This window comes from Panthera leo, chromosome E2 (assembly GCF_018350215.1).
Source record: "Panthera leo isolate Ple1 chromosome E2, P.leo_Ple1_pat1.1, whole genome shotgun sequence".
NCBI lineage: Eukaryota > Metazoa > Chordata > Mammalia > Carnivora > Felidae > Panthera > Panthera leo.
The window spans coordinates 6,367,622-6,393,310 of record NC_056693.1 but is presented as its reverse complement, the minus strand read 5'-3'; the positions used below and the strand labels follow the sequence as shown (position 1 = coordinate 6,393,310).

The following is a 25,689-nucleotide window of genomic DNA, read 5'->3' as shown; positions in this document are numbered from 1 at the left end:
CATTTTATGCCCCAACATTGATCTGAGGAAGATTCTTTTTTGTGTGGTGATATTTCTAAAACCGAACACTTTATTTTAACCAGATGAGCTTTAAGAGCTCTAATGCATGGGCTTTACTTTAAGAAAATAAAACATGGGGTACCTGAATATTTGAAAGCTATTTCACTGATGTGTTTTCATCCTAGAAACCAGAGACGAGAGAGTTGTGGATGTGTTGATAATTTCTAAAATATTTTTTTTCATTGTAAAATTTCACTGATTTCATAATATTACAGGCAGATGTCCAGTTGGGATTACTCCCTTGCCTTTGTTATGATACCAAGTAAAAGGGATTTGGAGGTTGAAGGTTACTAATGAGATGACCTTTAAAAAGAGACGTTATTCCAGATTATCTGTGGATTCAAAGTGATTCCATGCACCCTCAAAAGAGAGAGAAGCCAGAGAGATTTGATAGAAGAGGAAATCAGAGATTTGAAGCCTAAGAAGGATTTAACGGACTGTTGCTGTCTCTGAGCTGAAGTGTAGGGGGGCACATGTGGAAACCATAAGAAGGAAATGAATTGTGCCAATAACCTAAAAGATGATGGAAGAGGATTCTTCCCCAGGCTCTGGAGAATGAAGTCCAGGCGATTGACCCCTTGATTCAGATGGTGACACTGTAATCAGAGTACCCAGGCAAGGCCCCTCATGTTTTTGATCTAAGAACTGTTTCAGAATATATTTGTGTCTTGTTGTTAAATCTGCTAAGTAGTTACATCAATGGAAGAGCTTAAACGTTTATTCCCCCTAGCCCCAAATCATATGGGGAAATCTAAGCCCTAGCATTTGGAGATGGGATGCTTTGTGGCAATGCATATGTCATGAGGATGTATGCTCATGAATGAGAACATTGAACCTGTAAAAATCCCAGATTGCTCATTGGCGCCTTCCACCATGAGAGTACACAGTGACAGTATGGCCATCTATGATCAGGAAGTAGGCACAGGAGATGATAGTTCTTAAAACCCCCCCTTGGTGATCGTAACAGGAAGCCAGTAATGAGCACCACTTGGCCAAACATTGCCTCTCAAAGTGTTGTATGTGAATCTCTTGCATTTCTGATGAAACAGAGTCTGCAGGAGAACCCTACTCTAAGAGATTGAGATACAGCTGCGGTCCGGCCGATGAATTAGCATTTTCAACAGAGTCTCTGGTGGTGCTGCTGCTTCTCTCCCCAGAACTCGGTTTCCACAGCATCCCCCACCCAATCCGCCTTTCGGTAGCTCTAGAGAGAGCAAGCAGAGCACACCTGACCCTCTTACTCGCTAACGTCCCATCTCAACACAGATGCTGTGGGTTCCTCACATGTAGCAAATGAAGAGGAAGGACCAGAACCAGCACAGGTGATTGCCGTGGGGACGGAGCGGCTGCTAGAGGGAAAGTCTGAGGACCCTCCAGGGAAGCCTGAGCGCGCAGTTGCACGTGGCAGGTCCTGGGAGGGGGTTGGCCTTCTTGGGCGGCCTCTGCGCAGGCGCGAGCTCGGGGATGGGCGTGTGGGCGTGGCTACGGCCTCGTTGCGCCTGTGCGCATGTCCCGCAGGGTCAGGTGACCGTTGAGCTCCCGCAGACGCTCTTGGCCCTTCCAGGTGAGAAACTGGTTTAGAGCTGTGGCTTCTCCTCCTGGAAGGTTAGTTTTCAGGGAGTGTGGGCTGGCGGTGGCCTGGGGGTGCTTGCGGGCCCCGGGGAGGGACGGGACCGCGTGCTGAGGGCAGCTCGGCTCTGGGCTCACGGCTGCCCGGAGCCTGCCCGCGACAGGCGGGTGTCAGGGTGGCGTGAGAGGGACAGATTCGCACTAGAGTCTGGTGTTGCTTTTATCCGTGTGTCTTCGGTGACGGGTTCCAGGATCCATGTGCTGCCTTCGAGGGCGTCTAGGTTTTGAAGGGATGATGGATTCGGTTGAAGGGCACAATTTGGAAAGGCAGTCCAGTATGATGGTACATATGTAACCGTTGAACTAACAGGCTGTTAATGCGGTGTGTATGCATAGCACTTTGATGCAATTTCAGACACTATGTGATATACTCGGAAAGTACATACAAGGAGGACAAACCTAAAGCTAAAAGTAAATTGTTACACCTCGATTAAAAATGGTATCAGTTTTGGGGCACTAGGATGGCTCAGTTGGTTAAACTTGGGACTTCGGCTCACGTCATGGTCCCAAGGTTTGTGGGTTCGAGTCCCACATCCGGCTCTGTACTGACAGCTCAGAGCCTGCTTTGGATTCTGAGTCTCCCTCTCTCTGCCCCCTCTTGCTTGCTTGCTCACTCTCAAAAATAAACACTAAGAAAAAATGTATAACAGTTTAGGGTAATTCATGAGAATATTGTTATATAGATACATTAGATTTCTGTTGTGAATTTACCAGCTTCAAACAAATCCCATTTATTTTCTTACATGTCATCAAAGCCTGGTCTCTTAACTGGATCTTCTGGGGTTAAATTTCTTTTAGGTTGATTTATGTTAGTAGAATTCAGTTTTTAAAATGATTTGACAATAAATTATATTTAAAAAAAATTTTTTTTAACGTTTATTTATTTTTGAGACAGAGAGAGACAGAGCATGAACAGGGGAGGGGCAGAGAGAGAGGGAGACACAGAATCTGAAACAGGCTCCAGGCTCTGAGCTGTCAGCACAGAGCCTGACGCGGGGCTCAAACTCACGGACCGCGAGATCGTGACCTAAGCCGAAGTCGGCCGCTCAACCGACTGAGCCACCCAGGCGCCCCCCCCCCTTTTTTTTTTTTTTTAATTTTTTTTAACGTTTATTTTTTTTTTTTTTTAATTTTTTTTCAACGTTTTTTATTTATTTTTGGGACAGAGAGAGACAGAGCATGAACGGGGGAGGGGCAGAGAGAGAGGGAGACACAGAATCGGAAACAGGCTCCAGGCTCCGAGCCATCAGCCCAGAGCCTGACGTGGGGCTCAAACTCACAGACCGCGAGATCGTGACCTGGCTGAAATCGGACGCTTAACCGACTGCGCCACCCAGGCGCCCCTAACGTTTATTTATTTTTGAGACAGAGAGAGAGCATGAACAGGGGAGGGGCAGAGAGAGAGGGAGACACAGAATCTGAAACAGGCTCCAGGCTCTGAGCTGTCAGCACAGAGCCTGACGTGGGGGACAATAAATTATATTAAAAAAATTAAAAATACAAGTACTTGCTAAAAAAAAAAAATAAGTGTTAAAAAAAATGATGGGCAGGGCATCTTGGTGGCTCAGTCGGTTGTGTGCCCGACTTCAGCTCAGGTCATGATCTCATGGTTCGTGGGTTCGAACCTTGCGTCAGACTCTTTGCTGGCAGCTCAGAGCCTGCAGCGTGCTTCAGAATCTGTCTCCGGCTCTCTCTCTCTGTCCCTCCCCTGCTTGTGGTCTGTCTCTCTGTCTCTAAAATAAATAAACATTAAAAAATTGTTTTTAATTTAAAAAAAATTTTTCCTAATGATTTGCAGGACACCTGGGTGGCTCAGTAGGTTGAGCCTCCAACTTCGGCTCAGGTCATGATCTCACATTTCGTGGGTTGGAGCGCTGCCTTGGGCTCTGTGCTGACAGCTCAGAACCTGGAGCCTGCTTGGGATTCTGTGTCTCCTTGTCTCTCTCTGCCTCTCACGTGCTTATGCTGTCTCTCTCAAAAGTAAATAAAGATTTTTAAATGATTTCCATGTGGCTCCCTCCACCTTGAAAGCCTGCATCAGCACACTGGTTGCCTCCCCTGTTCTCGATCTCTCCATTTCCCTTCTTGTTCTTTAAAGGTCACGTGATATTTTTGGACCCACCTGTATGATCCAGGATTCTGTTCGTGATTTAAAGTTAGATGATTATTGTGGCCCTTTGTAGCAACGTGGATGGAACTGGAGAGTGTTATGCTAAGTGAAATAAGCCATACAGAGAAAGACAGATACCATATGTTTTCACTCTTATGTGGATCCTGAGAAACTTAATGGAGACCCATGGGGGAGGGGAAGGAAAAAAAAAAAAAAAGAGGTTAGAGTGGGAGAGAGCCAAAGCATAAGAGACTCTTAAAAACTGAGAACAAGCTAGGGGCGCCTGGGTGGCTTGGTCGGTTAGGCGTCCGACTTCGGCTCAGGTCATGATCGCACGGTCCGTGGGTTCGAGCCCCACGTCGGGCTCTGTGCTGACACTCAGGGCCTGGAGCCTGTTTCGGATTCTGTGTCTTCCTCTCTCTCTGACCCTCCCCCATTCATGCTCTGTCTCTCTCTGTCTCAAAAATAAATAAACGTTAAAAAAAAATTAAAAAACTGAGAACAAGCTGAGGGTTGATGGGGGGTGGGAGGGAGGGGAGCGTGGGTGATGGGTATTGAGGAGGGCACCTTTTGGGATGAGCACTGGGTGTTGTATGGAAACCAATTTGACAATAAATTTCATATATTGAAAAATAAAATAAAGTTACATGATTATTAACCATAATTGCACAGTCTCTTTTACCATGTAATGCAAGATAACCAAGGGTGTAACACCTGGGGATGGAGATCTGCCTACCTCAGCGTGACCCCAGTGGTTATATCTTGGGATGATTTCATGCAAGGAACAAAGTGCTTAACATTTTTCATTTCTCTTTGTTAGGTTCATTTCCTATATAAAGCATGTATGTCATTTTGTGAAAAACTTTGGTAATAAAAGAGTCTCTGATCACTTCAGTCTTGAATCATAAAAATTGTGGCAGGCATGAGGTTTAGGAAGGGAGTGAGCGTGGTACCTTTTTCCAACACTGAGTGCCAGAAACAGGACACAGGCAGTCCTGACAATCTCTTTTGGTCACTCCCTCTAAGAACTGGATTTCAGTGACAAGACTGACATGGTGTGTTCATTCAACATTCTACCTGTGGTCCTCCTGCATGTTAAAGGTTTTACAGGGATATTTGCATGACTACCATTGTTTTCCCCCATAGGTCACTGTAGAAACCTCCGGGAATAAAATGCAAGGCCCCTGTGAGTGAGGTTGTGAATGAATGCAGGCATGAAAGTGTAACTTTCCACCTGTCTCTGTGACCTACATGGTCTTAATTTCCATACTGCCCATCTTTCCACCACTGTAGCCTCTTGAACTCTACTCCCCCTCCCTTTACAGGTCTTTGTCCATCCCTGTACTTTAGCCTCTGCCTCCAACTCCTGGACCCGTATGTGTTCCTGCTCACTTCCAGCTGACCCTTCTAGACTTCCTTCCCCAGCCCTATTTTGCCCCCACTTTGAATTCCATTTCTCTGTCATGTCTATCCCCTGCACGATTCTAGGGAACTTTCTCCTACCGTCACCTGTACATCATCCATCCCCTTTGACCTGTATTGGCTTTCATCCAGGGCAGAAGCCAAGGACTACAGCCCCGTTCAGCCGTCAGTCACTGGGCACAATCAGCTTCCTGTGTACCCTATAGACACCACCATATCTTCCCTTTTCCCAAGTTCCTTAGACTTTTCATTCCCCTTCTCTTCCCAGCTGATTTCATTGCTCACACCCATTTTCTGTCCTGAGACCATTATCCCCCCAGCAATGTTTAGATCTCCTTTCACCCTCTGTTCTGTCTTGGGCCACCCATGTCCAGTGCACCCATACTTCATTAATACAGAGTGTGATTGTCTGTGTGTGGGGTGTGTGTGTGTGGTTTTTTTTAATACTATCTTGACCCTATTTTGAGGATCCAGTGTCAGGGCAGTCACTTCTTCCTGTTGAGGAGCTGACCAAGTCTATGCATCAGTCCTTTCCCTAACTGGGTTCTCCACTCAGGCCACTTTGCAGCAGCTCTGAGCACCAGGTTCAGGCACCAGACAACAAGGGACTGCTTTAGTGCTTTGGAACCTGTGAAATTACTATAATCTGGCAGTTCATTGGAAAACCTTGAAACTATTCCATCTCATTCTGTGTCCATACATAAGCTGCTCCTACAGCTGTAGCTTGTTACCCTGTCCCCATGTGCATCCCCCACTGTGGCTGAGCCTGACAGCCTTATGCTCTTTGCAGCTGTTGGTAATAAAGAGTTTTGCCCTCAATCTATCCAAGTGTCATAGTGTTGTGTCCCACCATTAAATTCCTCATAAAGGTTATATACAAAAGACTCACAGCTAATATCACTTTCAATGGGGGAAAACTGAGAACATTTCCTGTATGGTCAGGAACAAGACAAGGATGCCCACTCTCACCTTTGTTATTTAACATAGTGCTGCAAATCCTAGCCCTAGCAGTCAGACAACAGAAAGAAAGAAAAGGCATCCAAACCGGCAAGGAAGAGTCAGCCATTCCCTGTTTGTAGATGACGTGGTACTCTATGTAGAAAGCCCAAAAGACCACCAAAAAATTGCTGGAACTGATACACAAATTCAGTAAAATTGCAGGATACTGAGTCAACTTACAGAAATCTGTTGCATTTCTGTACACCAAAAATGAAGCAGCAGAAAGAGAAATCAAGGAATTGATCCCATTTACAATTGCACCAAAAACAATAAGATCCCTAGGAATAAAACAAGCAGAAAGAAATGAAAGATCAGTACTCTGAACACTATAGCACATTTATGAAAGAAATTGAAGAGAACAAGAAATGGAAAAATATTCCATGTTCATGCGTGAAAGATCAAATATGGTTGAACTATCTATACTCCTCGAAACAATCTACACATTTAATGCAGTCCCTATCAAAACTGCCAGCTACCAAACAATCCTAAAATTTGTATGGAACCACAAAAGATCCTGAATAGTCAAAGCAAAAGACTCTGAAAAAGAAAATCAAGGCTGGAGGCATCACAATTCCAGAGTTCAAGCTATATCACAAAGCTGTAATCACCAAAGCTGTATGGTATTGGCAGAAAAACAGACACCTCGATCAATGGAACTGAATAGAAAACCCAGAAATGGACTCAACTATATGGTCAGCTAATCATTGGCAAAACAGGAAAGACTATCCATTGGAAAAAAGTCTCTTCGACAAATTGTGTTGGGTAAACGGAACAGCAATATGCAGGAGAATGATTACTGGATCACTTTCTTACACATTACACAAAAATAAATTGAAAATGGATGAAAGACCGAAATGTGAGACCGGAAACCATCAAAATCTTGAGGAGAATACAGGCAGCAACCTCTGTGACCTCTGGAGCAACTTCTTAACTAGACACGTCTCCTCAGACAAGGGAAACAAAAGCAGAAATGAACAATTGTGCCTTCATCAAGATAAAAAGCTTCTGCACCACGAAAGAAATTATCAACACAAGTAAAAGGCAACCTTGGTAATGGGAGAAGATATTTGCAAATGACATATCTGATAAAGAGGTAGTATCCAAAATCTAGAAAGAATTTGTCAAACTCAACATAACAAATAATCCAGGTAAGAAGTAGGTAGAAGAGGGGTGCCTGGGTGGCTCAGTCAGCTAAGTGTCTGACTCTTGATTTTGGCCCAGGTCATGACCTCATGGTTCCTGAGATCGAGCCCCTCGTTGGGTGGGCTTCATGTTGACAGGACTGAGCCTGCTTGGGATTTTCTCTCTCCCCCTCTCTCTGCCCCTACCCCGTTCACATGTGTGTCCTCACTGTCACTGTTTCTCCCTCTCAAGACAAATATATAAACTTAAAAAAGAAATGGACAGAAGACACGAATAGACATTTTCCCAAAGAAGCTGTCCAGATGGTTAACAGATACATGAAAAGATTTTGAACATCACTCATCATCAGGGAAATACAAATCAAAATGACAATGAGATACCGCCACACAGCTGTCAGAGTGGCTACATTTAGCCACACGGGAAACAACGGGTATTGCTGGGGATTCAGGAAAAAAAGGGAACTCTACTGCACTGTTGGTAGGAATGCAAACTGGTGCAGTCAGTCTGGAAAACAGCAGGGAGGTTCCTCTGAAAGTTAAAAAATAAAACTACCCTATGACCCAGCAATTGCACTACTAGGTATTTATCCAAAGGATACAAAAATACTGACTCAAAGCGGTACCCTATGTTTATACCAGCATTATCAACAATAGCCAAATTATGGAAAGAGCCTAAATGTCCTTCAACTGATGAACGGATAAAGAAGATGTGTGTCATATATGTAAATAGAATATTACTCAGCCATAAAAGAGAATGAAATCTTGCCATTTGCAATGATGTGGATGGAACTAGAGTATATTATGCTAAGCCAACTAAGTCAGAGAAGGATAAATACCATAAGATTTTATTCATATGTGGAATTAAAACAGATAAACATATGGAAAGGGGAAAAAAGGAAAAACCATAAAAGACCATTGTTAAATTTTTTTTTAATGTTTGTTTTTGAGAGAGAGAGGGAGATACAGAATCTGAATCAGGCTCCAGGTTCCAGGCTCCAAGCTGTCAGCCCAGAGCCCAACATGGGGCTTAAACTCATGAATCTCAAGATCATGACCTGAGTCAAAGTCAGATGCTTAACTGAGCCATCCAGGTGCCCCAAACCATAAGAGACTTAACTACAGAGAACAAACTGATAGTTGATGAAGGGGAGGTGGGTGGGGATGGGCTAAATGAGTGAGAGATATTGAGGAGGGCACTTGTTGGGATGAGCACTGGGTGTTGTATGTAAGTGATGAACCACTAAATTCTACTCTTAGACTAATATTACACCACATAGTAACTAACCAGAACTTAAAAAAACTGAAACAAACCCCTAAATCCCACAAAAGATACACCTTCTCCCCTGTATGCTTTAACCGCATGGACATGAATTGTCCTGGGCCTTTATCCAGCTCTGCCATTGCTGATTATCCCCCTCCCCATTTTCCCCTTTAACTCATGACCTTTTTACTCTTATCCACCCCCAGACTAATGTGTATTTAGTCTTTACCCTTTACTTCTCACACTCTGTCCCCCACCCCCACCCCCGTGCCCTTAAGTCCTGCAGTATTCTTGAAACATACTGCACCCTTTAACCCCTGTGTGCCTTTTATTCTCTGTCCTCACTCACCTCTCACACTTTGTATACTCTTGTTAGGAACGGAATTGTGTGCACCTGAATTCGTATGTTGAAGCCGTAATCCCTTGAACTTGGAGGTGGGGGCTTCAAAGAGATAATGAGGTTAAATGAGGCTATTAAAGTGGGAATAGTACAGTGTGACTGGTGTCCTTACAAGAAGAGGACCTCCGGACACACAGTCCCCAGGGAAGCAGATGCGCATGGACAGAACAAGGCCATGTGAGCACACGGAGATGGGGGGCACCCGAAAGCCAAGGAGAGCGGCCTCAGAAGAAGCCAACCCTGCTGACACCTCTGTCTTGGGTTCATGGCTTGAGGAACTCTGAAGAAATAGGTTTCTGTGGTTCACACCACCAGCCTTGGATATTTTGTCATGGCAGCTTTAGCGGAGTAAACCCCCACCCACGTCACCGTGCTGTGTGCATCACCCCTGTTTTATATCTTTGCGCTCTTCCCCCCCAGCCCTTCTTATCCTGCTGTTACACCCTCATGAACTGCCCCTCAGCACGCCCTGCATTTCCACAACCAGAGCTCACAGAACTATTGAAATGCTGGTCATTTAAGACGTCCTGGTGGGGTCTGCAGTTGGAGGCATGCAGGGGCAGACATGGGGCCCCATTCTTGCATTTTCAGACTTGGACAAATGAAAAGTTTTCCTTCATAAGAACATATTTTTGAGGAGCAAAACCTGGTAATTACATGAGGGACTTTGTGAGAGAGAGGAGGCCAGTGATGTGAGGGTGTGCATTGTGAGTGTGTATGAACATGGGTGTGAGTCTATATGTGGTCTGTGTACACGTGAGTGTGGGTATAAGACGAAATATGAGAGGATGGGAAAAACTGTATGTTTTCCCACTGTATAAATTCGTGTGTCCGAGTCTGTGAGTGTGCATAGTGTATGTGGGGTGGGGGGGTCACACCTGACTGTGTAAATGCATGTGAGCCCATGTGCTTGAAGAATGGATTGTCAACCATATGGCTCTATTCCTGTAATGGAAAACTGGGGAGCAGTGGGGAAAGAGTGAAAATTTAACATCACCCAAACAGACGTCTGGTCTTTGACCTACTGGGAGGTGATCTCCACCACTTGGAATGCCATGCACATAGGATTATCTTTCTTTTTCTATGAGTAGGGCTACCAGACAGACTCACAATGTGATGTATGATGGGGCCTTGGACCATGCAGTGTGAGGTCTGCTTCTGGAGAAGCAGTACACTAAAGGTATCAATCAGCCAGACTGCACAAGCGTAGGAGACTAAACATACCCAGAAAGTATGGATCAAACCCCAGTAAAAAGTGTGCACACGTAGGCTTGGGTGAACACCCTTGGTGGCAATACAGTCTGAGTGTCCTCAAATATCAGTGCCTAGACAGTAAGACATCCATCAATTCATAGAGGATGTGGAGCTTTCATTTTAGCACTTTTCCCGGACTCTGCCCCATACATCTCTTTGCTGTCTGATGCCAGCCTGCATCCTTTCCCTGTAATGACCTGTATCAGTGAGTACACCAGCTCTCAGTTCTGTGAGTCCTTCTAGAGGTCTCAAAACCAAGCATGGTTTTAGGAAACCCCGATGTGCTGTTGGTATCAGAAGTAGGTGTGCTGCTAGGTGGACCGTGGTTCCCCACCTTTCCACATGGATGAAGAATCCTCACAGGGGAATGGATAGTGGATCTTGTTGAGATTGTGTATCTCTTCAGTGGAAAATCCACTGAAGGGACTTTTGACTCATAAATGTTATGTGTCTTCATTAATTGCATGAGCCCAAGTGCTCCCTGTTGAAAAGTAGCAAAGGGAGGTGTAGAGACCTCTGGTAACAGCTCAGTGCTGTTGAATTAACAGAGCAGCCTTGACTTCTCTGATAGAACGGTAGTAGAACTTGCTTGTGAAATCATGGAATCCCGGTACCTGTATTTCTGAGGGTCACTTTGATAAACATCTGTTTTTCTTAGAGGGGTAGATTTTTAGACTTCCTTTGATTGCCAGGGTCAATATTATTATTATGTCGTTTTGATAATATTTGCATATCGCAAATCTCAGTATAATTTGTATTTAGTTATAAATATGAGACCTGGGACACCTGATGACTCAGTCGGTGGAGCATCCAACTCTTGGTTTCAGCTCAGGTCAGGTTCATGGGTTCAGGCCCCATGTCTGCCTCTGTGCTGGCAGTGTGGAGCCTGCTTGGGAGTCTCTCTCTCTCCCTCTCTCTCTGCCCCTCCCACCCTCTGTCTGTCTGTCTGTCTCTCTCAAAATAAAATAAACTTGAAAAATGAGTCCCATGATTTCTTCTTTTTACTCAAAAAACATGGGACTCACTCATGTTTTCTAATATGAATTGTTGGCATGTTCTCTTTTATATCTCTTTAGATATTCTTGCTGGATTCTGATTCCGTGTATTTCCTCAATTCTCAAATAATGATGCAGCTTAGAAAACGGAAGACTAAGATAAGAATGCCCTAGATTTTTGGTGGAAGAACTTCTGAGGGAATCAGGGATGCCTGTGAGACACACACACTCGCTGCCAGTCCCTTAGTTGTCTGACATCAGTATTTACTGCTCCTTCCCTGTGAGCCCCTCTCTGCCATCAGGGATCGTGAAAAGTAAGAGCCCCTCCTAAAGCAGACAACAGTCTCTTCGGAGATACTCACAAACTTGTAATTGGATTTGGTAATTAGTCCTGGGAGAAAGTTTTTCAGAAGTATTGTCAGCTACCGAAGGCTGTGCTGTCATTGCCACCACGTGTGAAATGATAATTGCAGTTCTGACGGGAGGGGAGGTCACAGATCACAAAGCCTTATCTCTGGTCTGGCTGCCTCCCTCCCTCACACGTACTGGCTGCTGTGACCTTCACGCTGCGCCCCCATCCTTCAACGTGACGAGTCCAGTGAGTTCTTTCTCTGTCAGACGGAGAGGCAGCGCCTGTAAGGAAGGACGTGTGAGTAAGTGTTCGTGTCTGGAAAGGGATCCTGAGGGTCAGGACAGACCAGGGGAAGAGCTAAAGAGGGAGGTGGACTAGTTCCTTGGGTGTGAGCTGAGAGTTTTCAGTGTCAGTAGAGGTGTGCTTACAATGCCTTCTGCTTATAATACAGAGAAGGGTAGAGCAGAAACAGTTTTCTTTTTTTTTTTTTTTTAATTTTTTTTTTTCAACGTTTATTTATTTTTGGGACAGAGAGAGACAGAGCATGAACGGGGGAGGGACAGAGAAAGAGGGAGACACAGAATCGGAAACAGGCTCCAGGCCCTGAGCCATCAGCCCAGAGCCTGACGCGGGGCTCGAACTCAGGTACCGCGAGATCGTGACCTGGCTGAAGTCGGACGCTTAACCGACTGCGCCACCCAGGCGCCCCTACAGTTTTCTAATCCTTTACAGAGATCGTGTAGATGAATCTGTTTTTAGAATTTTTTTAAAAATACGTTAATTTCTTTATTTTGAGAGAGACAGAGATAGCAGAGTGGGGTAGGGGCAGAGAGAGAGGGAGAGAGAATCCCTATCAGGCTCTGCACTGTCCGTGGGGATCCCAACATGGGGCTCAAACTCACAAAACCATGACATCATACCAGAGCAGGAAGCAAGAGTCAGTTGGGGCAAAGTTCACTGTAATTATGGGACCAGACAAGAGGTGCCCGGGGCATGTGAATCTTGGCTCATTCTCTCTGGTTTAATAATATTCTAGAAGAATCCCAGTCTCAGAACTAATATTCTAATGATTTTTAACTTACGTGACACACACAATTCCATATTCTTAGAACCATTTTACGTGTGTCTTGTATTTTACTGTCTTTTACAATCTTGCCTTAGTGCTAATAGTTTCACTCAATGCACATTTTGTGAAATACCTCAGCATTTAAAACATAATCATCAATAACTGTTTCATCTTATAGTAGGATTTTATAAACCGTTGATTAGAGAACAAGGTACTATGATGTAATATTGTGTGTGTGGAAGCCATGACTTTTGTTCTTACTGTGACAGGAAATGACTCTTTCTACTGCCAAAGTATTGTTAGCAAATACTGCATTTATGAAATCTAATGTGGGCACAGGGATGTCTCCTGCAGGATTAGCCTGTCATTCATGCCTCTGAACTTTATTATATTAACACTTTATTTACATATGTTATTCACCTAAATAAAATATCCTTCATGAAAAATGTATGCTTTTTACACCAAACCTATAAAATAAAATATAGTGTGAAATAAGATGGAAAAGTATAAATGCAAAATTAAATATGCGTCTGGACTATTTGAAGGCACAGCTGACGTGCATTGTTAGTGGAGCACAGAGGTTCAGACCCTGTCTTCGCTCCAACGTGCCAGGTTCCAGTCTCCACTCGGCCCCTAACCAATGTGTGAACTTAGATTGCTTCCCTGTGTGCCTAGCTTGTCTTTATCTCTGCCATGGAAATAATGTTCGTGCCTCCATCATGCCTTTAGGAAAAGAAAAAAGATTCCATATGTATGGTAGTAGGCAGTGATTCATGCATTTTAAGTGGTATTTAAAGGTTATTTTTTGGGGGCGCCTGGGTGGCTCAGTCGGTTAAGCGGCCGACTTCGGCTCAGGTCATGATCTCGTGGTCCGTGAGTTCGAGCCCCGCGTCGGGCTCTGTGCTGACAGCTCAGCCTGGAGCCTGTTTCAGATTCTGTGTCTCCCTCTCTCTGACCCTCCCCCGTTCATGCTCTGTCTCTCCCTGTCTCAAAAATAAATAAAACGTTAAAAAAAAATAAAGATTATTTTTTCCCCTGTGGGAGGCACCTTGACACAGTCAAACTGAAGTAAATATGTTTCCCAGAGATAATGTGTCTCAACTGATATGATACATGCAGTCGAAAAGACATGTTCCAGTGCAGGATACTCGGATTCTGAAGACCATTATTACTCACTGGGATCTGTCAGAATGGACTCCAGGATTTGGCAATGAGAACAGTTTCCTCTTCATTGATGATGGTTGGAATCCTTGGCATTTTCTCCCTTCTTTACCATCGTCTGTCTCTTCCTCTTCTACAGGGAATCCAGGTTGAGATCCTGAGATGTGATTGTTAGGCACCTGATTATACTTGCTTCTTGGTCATTTCCTTTTACAGGTGTCCCCAAGACATTGGCAGCCATGAGTTGAAACATTCTTCAATGCATTTCTGAGTGCACATCTGTTTTCTGTCCTCACAACGCTGGCAGAGTGTGTTCATTGGCACCAGCTGCCTCTTCGCCCCGAGACCTCCAGGTGGGTGGAGATTAGCTAAAGCCTCCCCAGGATATTGGGATTTCCATTGTCCTTTGCGGACCCTGTATGTGGTGGTAAATATCGTTACTCCTATGGCAGATATAGCAAGAAGGAACAAATATTTAGGATGCTGCTCTCCTGAATTTTTTTAAACCAAATCTCAGACTCATTGTAAGCACCATTATTATTCTGTGATGTTTCATCGTTGACCTCCAATCTGGACCTTTTGGTCCATAAGTTTTCTTTCTGTACGGACTCATTGAGCAAGCCAGACACATGCACAGAATCTTCTGAGCTCCCTGAAATTTTATTTTGATGGTTTGTATTTAAAAAACTAGAAGATGTACACGTTTTAATGATGCAACTCACTGGTATTTCACAAGTGACCACACCGGTGTGTGCAATTCCAAGATGAAGAAACAGGTGGTTGTCAGAATTCCGGGTATCTTCTTGTGTTCTCTCTAAGTCACTGTCCCCACAGGTATAGCTTTCTTGGCTATCTTTGTAGGATTGTGATGTTTGGGAATAGGTTCATAACTCTCCAAGATTGGAAAGATTAGATCACTTTTCCCATTTTGTACTTGATATAAATGGAGTCATACTGCCTGAATGTGTAATGATGACTTATTTCTCATGCCATATGACTTTTGAAAATTGATTTGTATTCTTGCGTAGTCTTGTTAGCATTTTAGATCTGCTGTAGAAGACTCCATGGTGTGACTATGAAAACCTTCACCGATGGCTGGTCCTGTTAATGGGAAGTGGGTATTCCTGAGTTTGGGCTACTATGAGTAACGAGTAGTGCTGGTATATAATTCTGTAACCAGCCTTTTAGGGATACCAGACACACTTTGTTGAGTATATTCATAGCTGTATATTTGTTGGGACATAGTATATCCAAGACAGCTAAAGTTGATACTACCACACGGTTTCCAAATTTTAATGTTTGCCAGTAGTTTCAAGATTCTTGGTTGATCCACAAGTTTGCAAAGACTTGTTGTTTCTCTCACTCTCCTTTTATTCTTTTTTTTAAAGTTTGTTTATTTTAGTAATCTCTGTACCCAATGATGTGTCTGAACTCACAACCCTGAGATCAAGAGTCTCATGGTCTTCCACCTGAGCCAACAAGGCACCCCTGTCCTCCTTGTTTTAGATTTTTATGTCGTGTTTGATGGCACCAGGCGGTAGTGTCATATTTGAAATTTTTGTGACTACTATAGACATAGAACATTTTTACACCTGTATTATCTATTGAGTACCCTCTTATTTGAAGTTTCTGTTGCAATGGTTTGTCCATTGTTTATTCTCTTGTGTGGTCTTCAGGAATTCTTTCTGCTGGTTACAAATTGTGTGTGTGTGGTGGGGATGTTTGGCAGCTTTTAGGTTGAAGCATTTCCACAATGACTTTGGATGCAAATTTGTTTTATTCCCCCACAGAGGTGGCACAGTAGGCCACTGACATCATCACCTTCCTGCATGTCTCCACCATCACGATCAGCATCAACTCCAGGTGGGCAGAATAAAAAAAGCTCCCAAATATATTGGGGTTTCTGTTTTCCTCTGCTGGATCCTGTATATGCTGTATAAAATTCTTCGTATTTATATAAGGTCAAACACAGCACCAAAGACATAACAAAACTCCAAAGATTTCAGATACCGTTCTGGTGAATTTCATGACAAAATCACAGGTACTCCCTATGCAGCATTGTTATTAGTCCTTTATGTTTCTTGTTTGGGCTCGTGATCTAGGCCTGTGGCTCTAAGTTTCATCCTGCACAGACACAATCAGCAGGTCACACATATTCACAAGAACAACCTTTCCCCAGCTACTTCCAGTTTTTTTTGGGGGGGGTGGGGGTTGGTGTTGTAGATTTTTTTAAAAATTGGGGCGCCTGGGTGGCTCAGTCGGTTAAGCGTCTGACTTTGGCTCAGGTCATGATCTCACAGTCCATGAGTTCAAGACCCATGTCAGGCTCTGTGCTGACAGCTCAGAGCCTGGAGCCTGCTTCAGATTCTGTGTCTCCCTCTCTACCCCTCCCCTGCTCATGCTCTGTCTCTCCCTGTCTCAAAAATAAATAAAAACATTAAAAAAAATTTTTTTAAATAAAAAAATTAAACACACACACAGGATATAAGTGCACAGCTCAGTGGAATTTCACAAACAGAATGTGACCCTGTACACAATGCCAACATCAAGAAACAGAATTCTGTCATTCCTTCAGAAACTCTTGTGCCCCCTTTAAAGTACGGTCCCCAAGGGGCGCCTGGGTGGCTCAGTCGGTTAAGCGTTCGACTTCGGCTCAGGTCATGATCTCGCGGTTTATGAGTTTGACCCCTGCATCAGGCTCTGTGCTGATAGCTCAGAGCCTGGAGCCTGCTTCGGATTCTGTGTCTCCCTCTCTCTCTGCCCCTCCTCTGCTCGTGCTCTGTTTCTCTCTGTCTCAAAAATAAATAAAACATTAAAAAAAAATTAAAGTACTGTCCCCAAGGGTATACTTCTGCTGCATATATTCATAGATTTGGAGTTCTTGGGAATAAGGTTACAGCCATTCTAACATTTAAGAGATTAGATCACTGTTGCCTGTATTGCACTTTCTATAAATGGAATCCTATAGAATGAACTCTCTCATATTGGCCTTTTTTTCCTCAGTCTATCTGATTTTGTGAATTTATCCATATAGTTGCATACAACCGGTTACTAGCAGTCATTAGCATTGCTGTATAGGACTCCATTATGTGAATATCACTTGATTGACTCATTCTACTGTTAATGGGCAGGTGGGTAGTTTTGAGACGGGAGCTACTATGAGTAATGGAGTAGTGCTGGCATATAAACTCTAAAAGGTCTTTTGGTAATACCTGTACACATTTCTGTTCAGTAAATTTGTAAAGGTGGAATTGTTGAGACATAGGATTACATCTGGTCAGCTAAAGTAGAGACTACCACACAGTTTTCTAAAATGTTTGTAGCAATTTTAACACCCACCAGCAGTGTATGAAAATCTTGGCTGACCCACAACCTTGCCAAAACGTGGTATTAACTCACTTCATTTTAGGTTTCTGGTGAGTGTATGGTGGTACCAAGTAGTGGTTTAATTTTAATTTTCCCAATTACTAAGGACATTGAACATGTTTTGGACATGTATTACCCATTGAGTAACCTCTTTTGAAGTTTCTGTCGGGAAGTTTTGTCCACTGTTTTCTATTGTGAGCCTGTAAGCGTTCTTTGTACTATACTCAATCTCTCCTCTCTCTCTCTCTCTCTCTCTCTCTCTCTCTCTCTCTCTCTCTGTCTCTCTCTCTTTCTCTCCCATGTGTGTGTGTGTGTGTCTTTTGAGGAGAACCAGCTCTTAATTTTTATAATTTACTTTGTCATGTCACATATACAGTTAATATGCTTTGTGCTGTTTAAGAAATATGTTTTTATCTCAAGGCCACAGAATATTCTCTTTTTGTTTTTCTGTAAATGTCATTATTTATCTCTAAAATTTAGATGAGCAATCCATTCAGAATTGATTTGTTGTATGATATGGGTAGTTACTGCGGTTTTCTCTTACCTAATATGGCTAGCAAATTTCAGTTTATTCTGAAAATGTTGTATTACGCTCTCTTTATATGCTTTTGTTTATCGTAGCTTCACCCAGTTATGATCACCTCGTTCTTAGTGCTGACTTTTCCATGGAGTATACTGGAAAGTTTCTCCATTTACTCCTGTCTCTTGGAGTCTTTGGCAGTCTCACAGGACCACGGAAGTTACTCTTGGTGTCAGATTCTTCAATGAGTCTCTTTGCTCAGAAGAATGATTGTTACTACTGTTTAGAGGAAAATGTGCTAAATGACAGAATGGCCCCCAGGGATTTGGCAATAGCAGTCATCTTCTTTTCACAGACGATAGTTGGAATCCTGGGCAATTTCTCTCTTCTTCACCATTATGTCTTCCATTACCACACCGAAGGGAGTTTGAGACCCACAGAGTTGATCCTCATGCACCTGCTTATAGCCAACTCCTTGACGATGCTCTCAAAAGGTGTCCCCCAGACACTGGCAGCTTTTGGGCTGCAATATTTCCTCAATGAGTTTGGATGCGAACTTCTTTTGTATGTTCAGAGGGTGGGCAGGGGAATGTCCATTGGCAGCACCTGCCTCTTGAGTGTCTTCCAGACCGTCACGATCAGCCCCATGAACTCCTGTTGGAAGGATCTTAAAACCAAAGCCCCAAAGTACATTGGCCTCTCCATTTCCCTCTGTTGGATCCAGTTCATGTTTGTAAATTTAATTTTTCCTATGTATGTGTTATATGCATCTAACAACTGGCACATGAAAAACATCACAAAGAAACGAGATTTGGGGTATTGTCTTTCTGTAGATACTGAGACAATCACAGTTTCTGTATATGCAGCATTGATAGTATTTCCTGAAGTTTCACTTTATGGGCTCACGATCTGGACCAGCGGCTCCATGGTCTTCCTCCTGCACAGACACAAGCAGCGGGTCCAGCACATTCACAGCACTAATGTCGTCCCCAGATCCTCTGCTGAGTCCAGAGCCACCCAGAGCATCCTCATCCTCGTGAGCACCTTTGTGTCTTTCCACTTCCTCTCCTCCATCTTTCATGCTTGTATTGCTCTTAGTTATAATCCCAGCTGGTGGCTGGTGAAGACCAATGCAGTAATTTCCGTGGGCTTTCCAGCCATCAGCCCATTTCTGCTCATGAGACAAGACTCCACAGTACGTAGGCTCTGCTTTTCCTGGATAAGGAACACAAAATCCCCTAATCTTACCAGAAGAAATGTGAATTGTATGTGTCTGAGCAATGCCCAGTTGTTTATTTACTCCTCCTGCTGGAAAAGTCAATACAGAACCTAGGAAGTAACCACATGACTCTCCAGCGTGGACACTAATGGGCATTGGTGGTTGCATCCCCTGGTTGAAATGGGCCATACACAGGCAGACTGGAAGTGGACAAAGCTGTTTGGCCTCATTCTGATGCCCAGTATTCTGAATACAGCTGTCTTAATGAAATGCTATTGAGGGAAATTGAGTGGATTTGATTCTAGCTTCTTATCTGTTGATTGGAGTGCTTCACTCAGGGATGTACTCATAGAAAAATCTGCCAGAGTTTAATACTGTGAAAAAATGGGTTATCAATATTGTTGGAAGGCAATTCTCCATGGGTTTCTCATGTATGTGCATGTCTTGTGGGCAGAGGCACGGGGAACTTTTGTTCTGGACTGTTTTGCATAGATGTTTGTATAAAGAAGTACCTTTGAAGATAATAGATGAGTGTCATCCTTTGGAGCAGTGGACAGATGAATTTGTTGTACAGGAAAATAAGAAACTTTAGCCGAGAAATGGCAGTGACAAAGGTGACAAGAATTTTGGAGATCTGAGGAGAAAGTTAAGCCTGAGAAGTCTGCTTGAACATCCAGTGGAGTCCTGAGACATAGTGAGTTAGAAAATCCTCAGAAGTTGAAAGGGTATCTGAGTCCTCATCTAAGAGCTTCAGGAACCACACCATCTCCCCTCCACAATAAGTGCTGGTTGCCACCATTCTAGGAAAGTCATTCCTTGAAAACATCTTCCTGGTGAGTTTAAACTAAAACTGGAAGTAGATGCCCAGAGCCAGCTTCAAATATGTCCCACTATAATAGCCTTGCTTGAGATACGCATCAGCTTTTAATGTCGCATGGCTTCATTCTCAGACTGTGCTCAGAAAAAAGGTGATAGCCTCTCAGGTGCTATATGTCTGTGTGGAGGACAGAGGATGCAGGTTTATTTGGGATCCTATGCCCCAAAGCTGCAGGTTCCAAAGGATGAGAATTTAGCCCCAATTGAATGATGATGATCCTAGAAGAATCCTAGGATGAATGGTGATTCTAGGAGACTGAAATCAGTAGGGCATTAAGGAGAGAATGTGAAATGATATGTCCCATTCAAGAGGGAAATCCTCCTGCCCCAGACAAAAGTGTGGTTCAAAACCTTGTGAGCGAGACAACCCATTCCTGCCACAGAAAGGGCACACTCTCCCAAAACTTGAAGTCAAAAAGAAGATGAAACATATGTATCAGTTACTGCACCCAAGAAAACAAAGAATTTGACCTTTTTTTTGTGTGTGTGTCATAAATACAAGTCAAAGCTTCTGACAGAGGTGAAATCCACTTGAAATCAGATCTTTCTTTGTGAACAGTAGAGACTCTGAAATTCGGGAAAGTGAGACAGTCATTGGCCCAATCCCAGGGGAGAAGCTGTGCTTTTCATATGGACCGCAAATCTGGGAGGAGAGTCAGTTCAAGGAGTGATTCCTGTCCAGACAGTGCCCATGGATGGACACTTGAGTGACTGCAGGGATTCTTCCTAACTTGAACAAAGGACAGTGATGAGTGTTACATTCAACGTCCAAAAACCCACCAACCCACCTCTGGGAGCCGGAGATCTCTCCTCTTTCCTCTTTACAGGTTCGTTCTCTCTCTCTCTCTCTCGCTCTCGCTCTCTCTCTCTCTCGCTCTCGCTCTCTCTCTCTCTCTCGCTCTCGCTCTCGCTCTCGCTCATATCAACCCAGAACTTCACTGGGGATGTGAGATTGCACAAGCCTGGAATTGCAGTGCACATGGAGGAAAGAAAGAAGAGAAGGGTGAACTACTTTTCAAAAAAAATAGGAAGCTCCAGTGGTACCTTTATCTAACTCTCCAAGCTGGAAACTAGGAGCCTTGTCTAGAGGTGGTAAAATAAAGGGTAAAGAGATTTTTTTTTTAACGTGTATTATTGACAGACAGACAGACACAGAGCGTGAGCAGAATCTGAAGCAGGCTACAGGCTCTGAGCTGTCAGCACAGAGCCCGACGCGGGGCTCCAACTCACGAACTGTGAGATCATGACCTGAGCCAAAGTCGGTCATCTAACCAACTGAGCCACCCAGGTGCCCCGAGGGTAAAGAGATTTTATAGGAAGGTGAAAAGAATGCCCTTTTGGGTGGAGTCCAGTACCTTTAGGATCTGACAGCATCAGGAACTGGGGTGCAAGGACAGAAGTTCTATGAGCATAACATGAAGGCTCACACAGGTGCTTTCACAGGGAGAATCCCCTGTGGGACTCACAGGATCCCTGTGAGGAATGCAGGCAACATGCCACCTCCCAGGAGGCATCTGACAAGCAGGGAAGTTAACATTTGTCCAAAGTCGGGACTGAAAGTTCCGCTTCCAAACCCAACCAGCAGTCCCCCCACCCTCCACTGAACCTCATCCTCCTCCAGTGGAAAATAGCCTGTGCCGACTCCCTTCTCCTGATTCCCGTGGATGGGCAGGCATAGTACGGGAGACATGTCCCAGCCTCTGTTTCCCTGCTGTGGCCTCCTGTAAGGGCTCTGCTCCCGGAGAGAGTCAGGCCACAGCAGCTGACATCTCAGAGACTGGGGACCTGGGATCCCATTGAAAGAGATTAGGGGTGCTCCTTGGAGGTCCCAGGATTGATCAGGCAGACCCTTAACTTTGTGTCAGTTTTCCTGGGCTGCCATAACAAAATGCAATGTTCAGCGTGGCTTTAAAAAAAAAACAAAGCCAGGTATTTTCTTCCACAGTTCAGGAGGCTGGAGGTCCAAGACACATCAGAAGCTGTATTTTCTTGTGACATCTCCTTGGCTTACAAATGGCCACCCTTTCGTTGTGTCCTCCCTTAGTGTGTCTTCTGTGCATGCAGAGGTCTGGAGCCTCTCTGTGTCTCAGATTGCCTCTTATAATGACACCACTGAGAGTGGATCAGGGCTCACCCTCATGTACTCATTTTCAGTCCGAGAGCCTTCAAGGTTCTAACTCCAAATAGAGTCACCTTCTGATACTGGGATTGAGGACTTCAGCCTATCAATTTGAAAAGATCCAGTTTGGTCATTAACACTCAGCCTGCTGGACCCCTCAAACTCATGTCCTCCAGGAAAATCCACTTCCCTCCCCATACCAACAGCCCCAAAGTCTAAACCACTGTATAATCCACTCCAAGTCCCAAATCTCAGCTACTGTCATCTAAGTCAAGAGTAATTGAGATTTGAGACATGATTCCTCTTGAGGAAAACCTGTTTTCTTCCAGCTATAAACCTGTGAATGCAGACACATTCCCTGCTTCCAGAATACAATGGCATGGGGAGAGTTTAGATATTCCCATTCCAAAAGAAGGAATTGAAAAAAGGAAATGGGTCACCTGTCCGCAATAGGTAAAAAATCTAGGAGGGAAAATTCCCTTAGATTTCAAAGGCTTGAGGGTTATGCTCTTTGACCGGATGCATTGTCTTCTGGGCCTAGCGGGGTGGTGTCCCTGCCATGCAGCTTCCCCTGGAATGCCATTGTCAGGTGGGAATCCTGTAATACAGATAATCCTTGATATCCTTAATAGTCTGCCCCTCCCCCCCCCCCAGTATCTCCTGCTGTGTAAGGTGTTCCCTTCCCAGGTATCCAGGTGTTCCTCCTCCTCTACCTCAGAACGTTCCATGTCCTTACCTGTCCTTCCGCTTTCTTGCAGCCATCCCATAGTTTACTCAGATGTTTTGCCTGGAAGAACCAGGCACAAGAGGGCCGGTATCCTATACAAATTGGACCAGAAATGCATTTGACTCACAAGTGCAGATGGTGAGATCCACGTTTGTCACCGTTGGAGAGACAGGTGACAGATGAGCAAGGGCAGGAAGTTAGAATGATCCATGAGGAATGGGTTGGAGTTGGAGACATCAGCCTGAAGTCATGTTGGCTGTGTATGGACACAAATCGCCCCCCACACACGTTTCTACCTATGTGCACACGAGCGGTTCAGCACACACACATACGTTTTCTTGGTGTTTGAGCTGAGAGGGCGTGAACACAGTGACACCCAGGAGCAGTGAGCATACCTAGTGTCATGCCTTGGTCCATGACACGGTTCCCCCACAGCAGCAGCCAGGGGCTGCCTGGAGAGACGGTGCAGCCTGGACTAGGACAGGACATGTATGAAATCAGCCTGCAGAGCTGCGGTGCCGTAAGTCAGGACATGCTAAACAACTCGGTTTCTAAAAATGGGCTATGTCAGAGGGACACGGGAGTCACTCAAAAGAGCTCCTCATGGTCAAGCTGGAACACCTTGATTTTATTTTATTAAAAAAAATTTTTTTAACATTTATTTTTTAGAGACCGAGAGAGACAGAGCATGAGCAGGGGAGGGGCAGAGAGAGTGGGAGACACAGAATCCAAAGCAGGTTCCAGGCCTTGAGGCATCAGCAGAGAGCCTGACCTGGGGATCGAACTCACGAACCGCGAGATCATGACCTGATCAGAAGTCGGTCGCTCAACCAAATGAGCCACCCAGGCGCCCCATGAAGTCGGATGTTTAACCGACTGAGCTACCCAGGTGCCCCTATATTTATTTGTTTTTGAGAGGGAGAGAGAGACAGAGCATGAGCAGGGGAGGGGCAGAGAGAGAGGGTGACACAGAATCTAAAGCAGCCTCCAGCTCTGAGTTGTCAGCACAGAGCCTGATGCGGGGCTCGAACCCACAAACCGCGAGATCATGACCTGAGCCGAAGTCGGACACTTATCCGACTGAGCCACCCAGGCGCCCCGGAACACCTTGAATTTAAACAAGAGCAGAAGAGGCGGTATTGGTTGTAACTCAGTATCAAACAGATGTGCAGGAATCAAAACTGATAAGAGGAAATCACTGAATAAATATTTTTTTTAATGTTTATTCATTTTTGAGAGACAGAGACAGAGCATGAGCGGGTGAGGGGCAGCGAGAAGGAGACACAGAATCCGAAGCAGGCTCCAGGCTCCAGGCTCCGAGCTGTCAGCACAGAGCCTGACGTGGGGCTCGAACCCACAACCCGAGATCATGACCTCAGCCAAAGTCAGATGGTCAACCGACTGAGCCACTCAGGCGACCCCTTTTTTAAAAAAATTTTTTTTCAACGTTTATTCATTTTTGGGAAATCACTGAATAAATAATAAATTGAGAAAAAGAACCTCTTCAGAAGAATTCCACATAATTTATGTAAGAAACATTGTCCTTAAGGAGGCAGAGCACAAGATCCCTTTCGTTAATGTCAGCCACACACAATAACTTCCTTGCGACGGGTACAATATGAAAGGGGACACGTAAGTTTCCCGAAGGGTCCTCATACACACAACCTCATCCAGGGGACGTAGGCCGATGTGAACAATGATAAGTCATGTTGCTGGGCTGTAGCCTTGATACGATGTCCTGAGAATGGCGCTTTATACCCTGAGCTCTCTTCTCCAAAATATAGAAGCCCAAGATAATCATGAGGAAACTACCATATTAATGCTGAGGTCCATTCTACAAGATACCTGACTAGTACTCAAGTCTGTCAAGATGATCAACAATGAGGAAAATCTGGGAAAATGGCCCCCAAAGAGGAGTCAGAGGAGACACGATTACAGAATGAGATGTGGTGTCTGGGTGGGTTCTTGAAACAGAAAAAGGACATTAGGTAAAGAATATGTAAATCCGAGTAAATCAAATTGGAGTATCAAGCAAGACATTCAGGATTTCTAAGGGTTAGTTCTGAGGAGAGCTCACTTACAAGCTAATCACTACTTTTCAAAAAAATCACACCTTGTAGTTGTGTTGTAGTGGCCCCACATTCATACACCGTGTGGCTTCCAGGTGGAGGCCTCCTCCCTTTGCCAGAGGCTGCAATGACAGACTCATCACTCACAGTGATGTGTGCTGTCCCCAATACTCCAGGAGTCCAGGAAGGGCTGGGCTTCCTTTTACGTGCTGGGAAGCCAAAGAAACAAGGATTTTTCCATCACTGCTGGATGGAGGGACTGAGCCCTGTGACCCTGCCCTATGGTGCCGGTGACCTTTCCCTGGGAGACCGGACTCTGAATTTGGTGGGTTATGTCAGCCACCCCTACTGGCACAGAGGTGACAGCACGTGAGACAGGGCCTCTGTCTGATTGAGACTGAGGCCTCTAACTCATCAACAGAGAACACATCAGGTATGTGATGACATTTTATATTTGGTGGTCATGTCTCCTCCGGCTCTTCTTTGCTGTGACCATTTATCAGAGTTTCCTCACTTTTGACAATCATAATAAAGGCAAACCATGAAGTATATGTTACCTGGTATGAATATTGCTGTGCCAAGTGGTTTTGTTTTAACTTCCATAAAATGTATTTTTCAGTTTTGTACCTCAATTCTTATTTTTGACTTTATTCTTACATCCTACTTCGATCCTGTAGGTCTTGACAAAACATTTAAAAACATGTATACATTTGACCCCCTTTCTTTGGAAGTGCACACTTAGTATTTGTTAGGTGTCAACCTAGAAATTTCAGCATGATTCGAAAAACTAATCACAGAGTCCTTTTTGTCAATACATTTAAACTCCTTCTTGACCATGTAAAGGCATTATGCATAAATCTGCTCACAATAGCTCATGATTTTATTGGTGATATGTATTTTAAAATTTTACAGATAATTTTAATTTTAATTAAAATTTTACAG

The 25,689-nt window shown here is 44.3% G+C and overlaps 1 protein-coding gene across 12 annotated transcripts in view; it reads left to right on the top strand.

Annotated features, from left to right (window-relative positions):
* LOC122209070 (vomeronasal type-1 receptor 4-like) overlaps nucleotides 1-25,689 on the top strand; it is a 105,900-nt gene that overhangs the window by 32,192 nt on the left and 48,019 nt on the right. For 4 of the 12 annotated variants that reach the window (XM_042920689.1, XM_042920692.1, XM_042920691.1 and 1 more), the window contains exons 3-5: nucleotides 14,068-14,204; nucleotides 15,642-15,714; nucleotides 17,839-20,647. In XM_042920689.1, coding sequence (XP_042776623.1) covers nucleotides 15,681-15,714; nucleotides 17,839-19,070 — 1,266 coding nt within the window. In that variant the 5' untranslated portion in view covers nucleotides 14,068-14,204; nucleotides 15,642-15,680 and the 3' untranslated portion in view covers nucleotides 19,071-20,647. The other 8 variants (XR_006197436.1, XR_006197435.1, XR_006197433.1 and 5 more) reach the window with 6 other exon arrangements.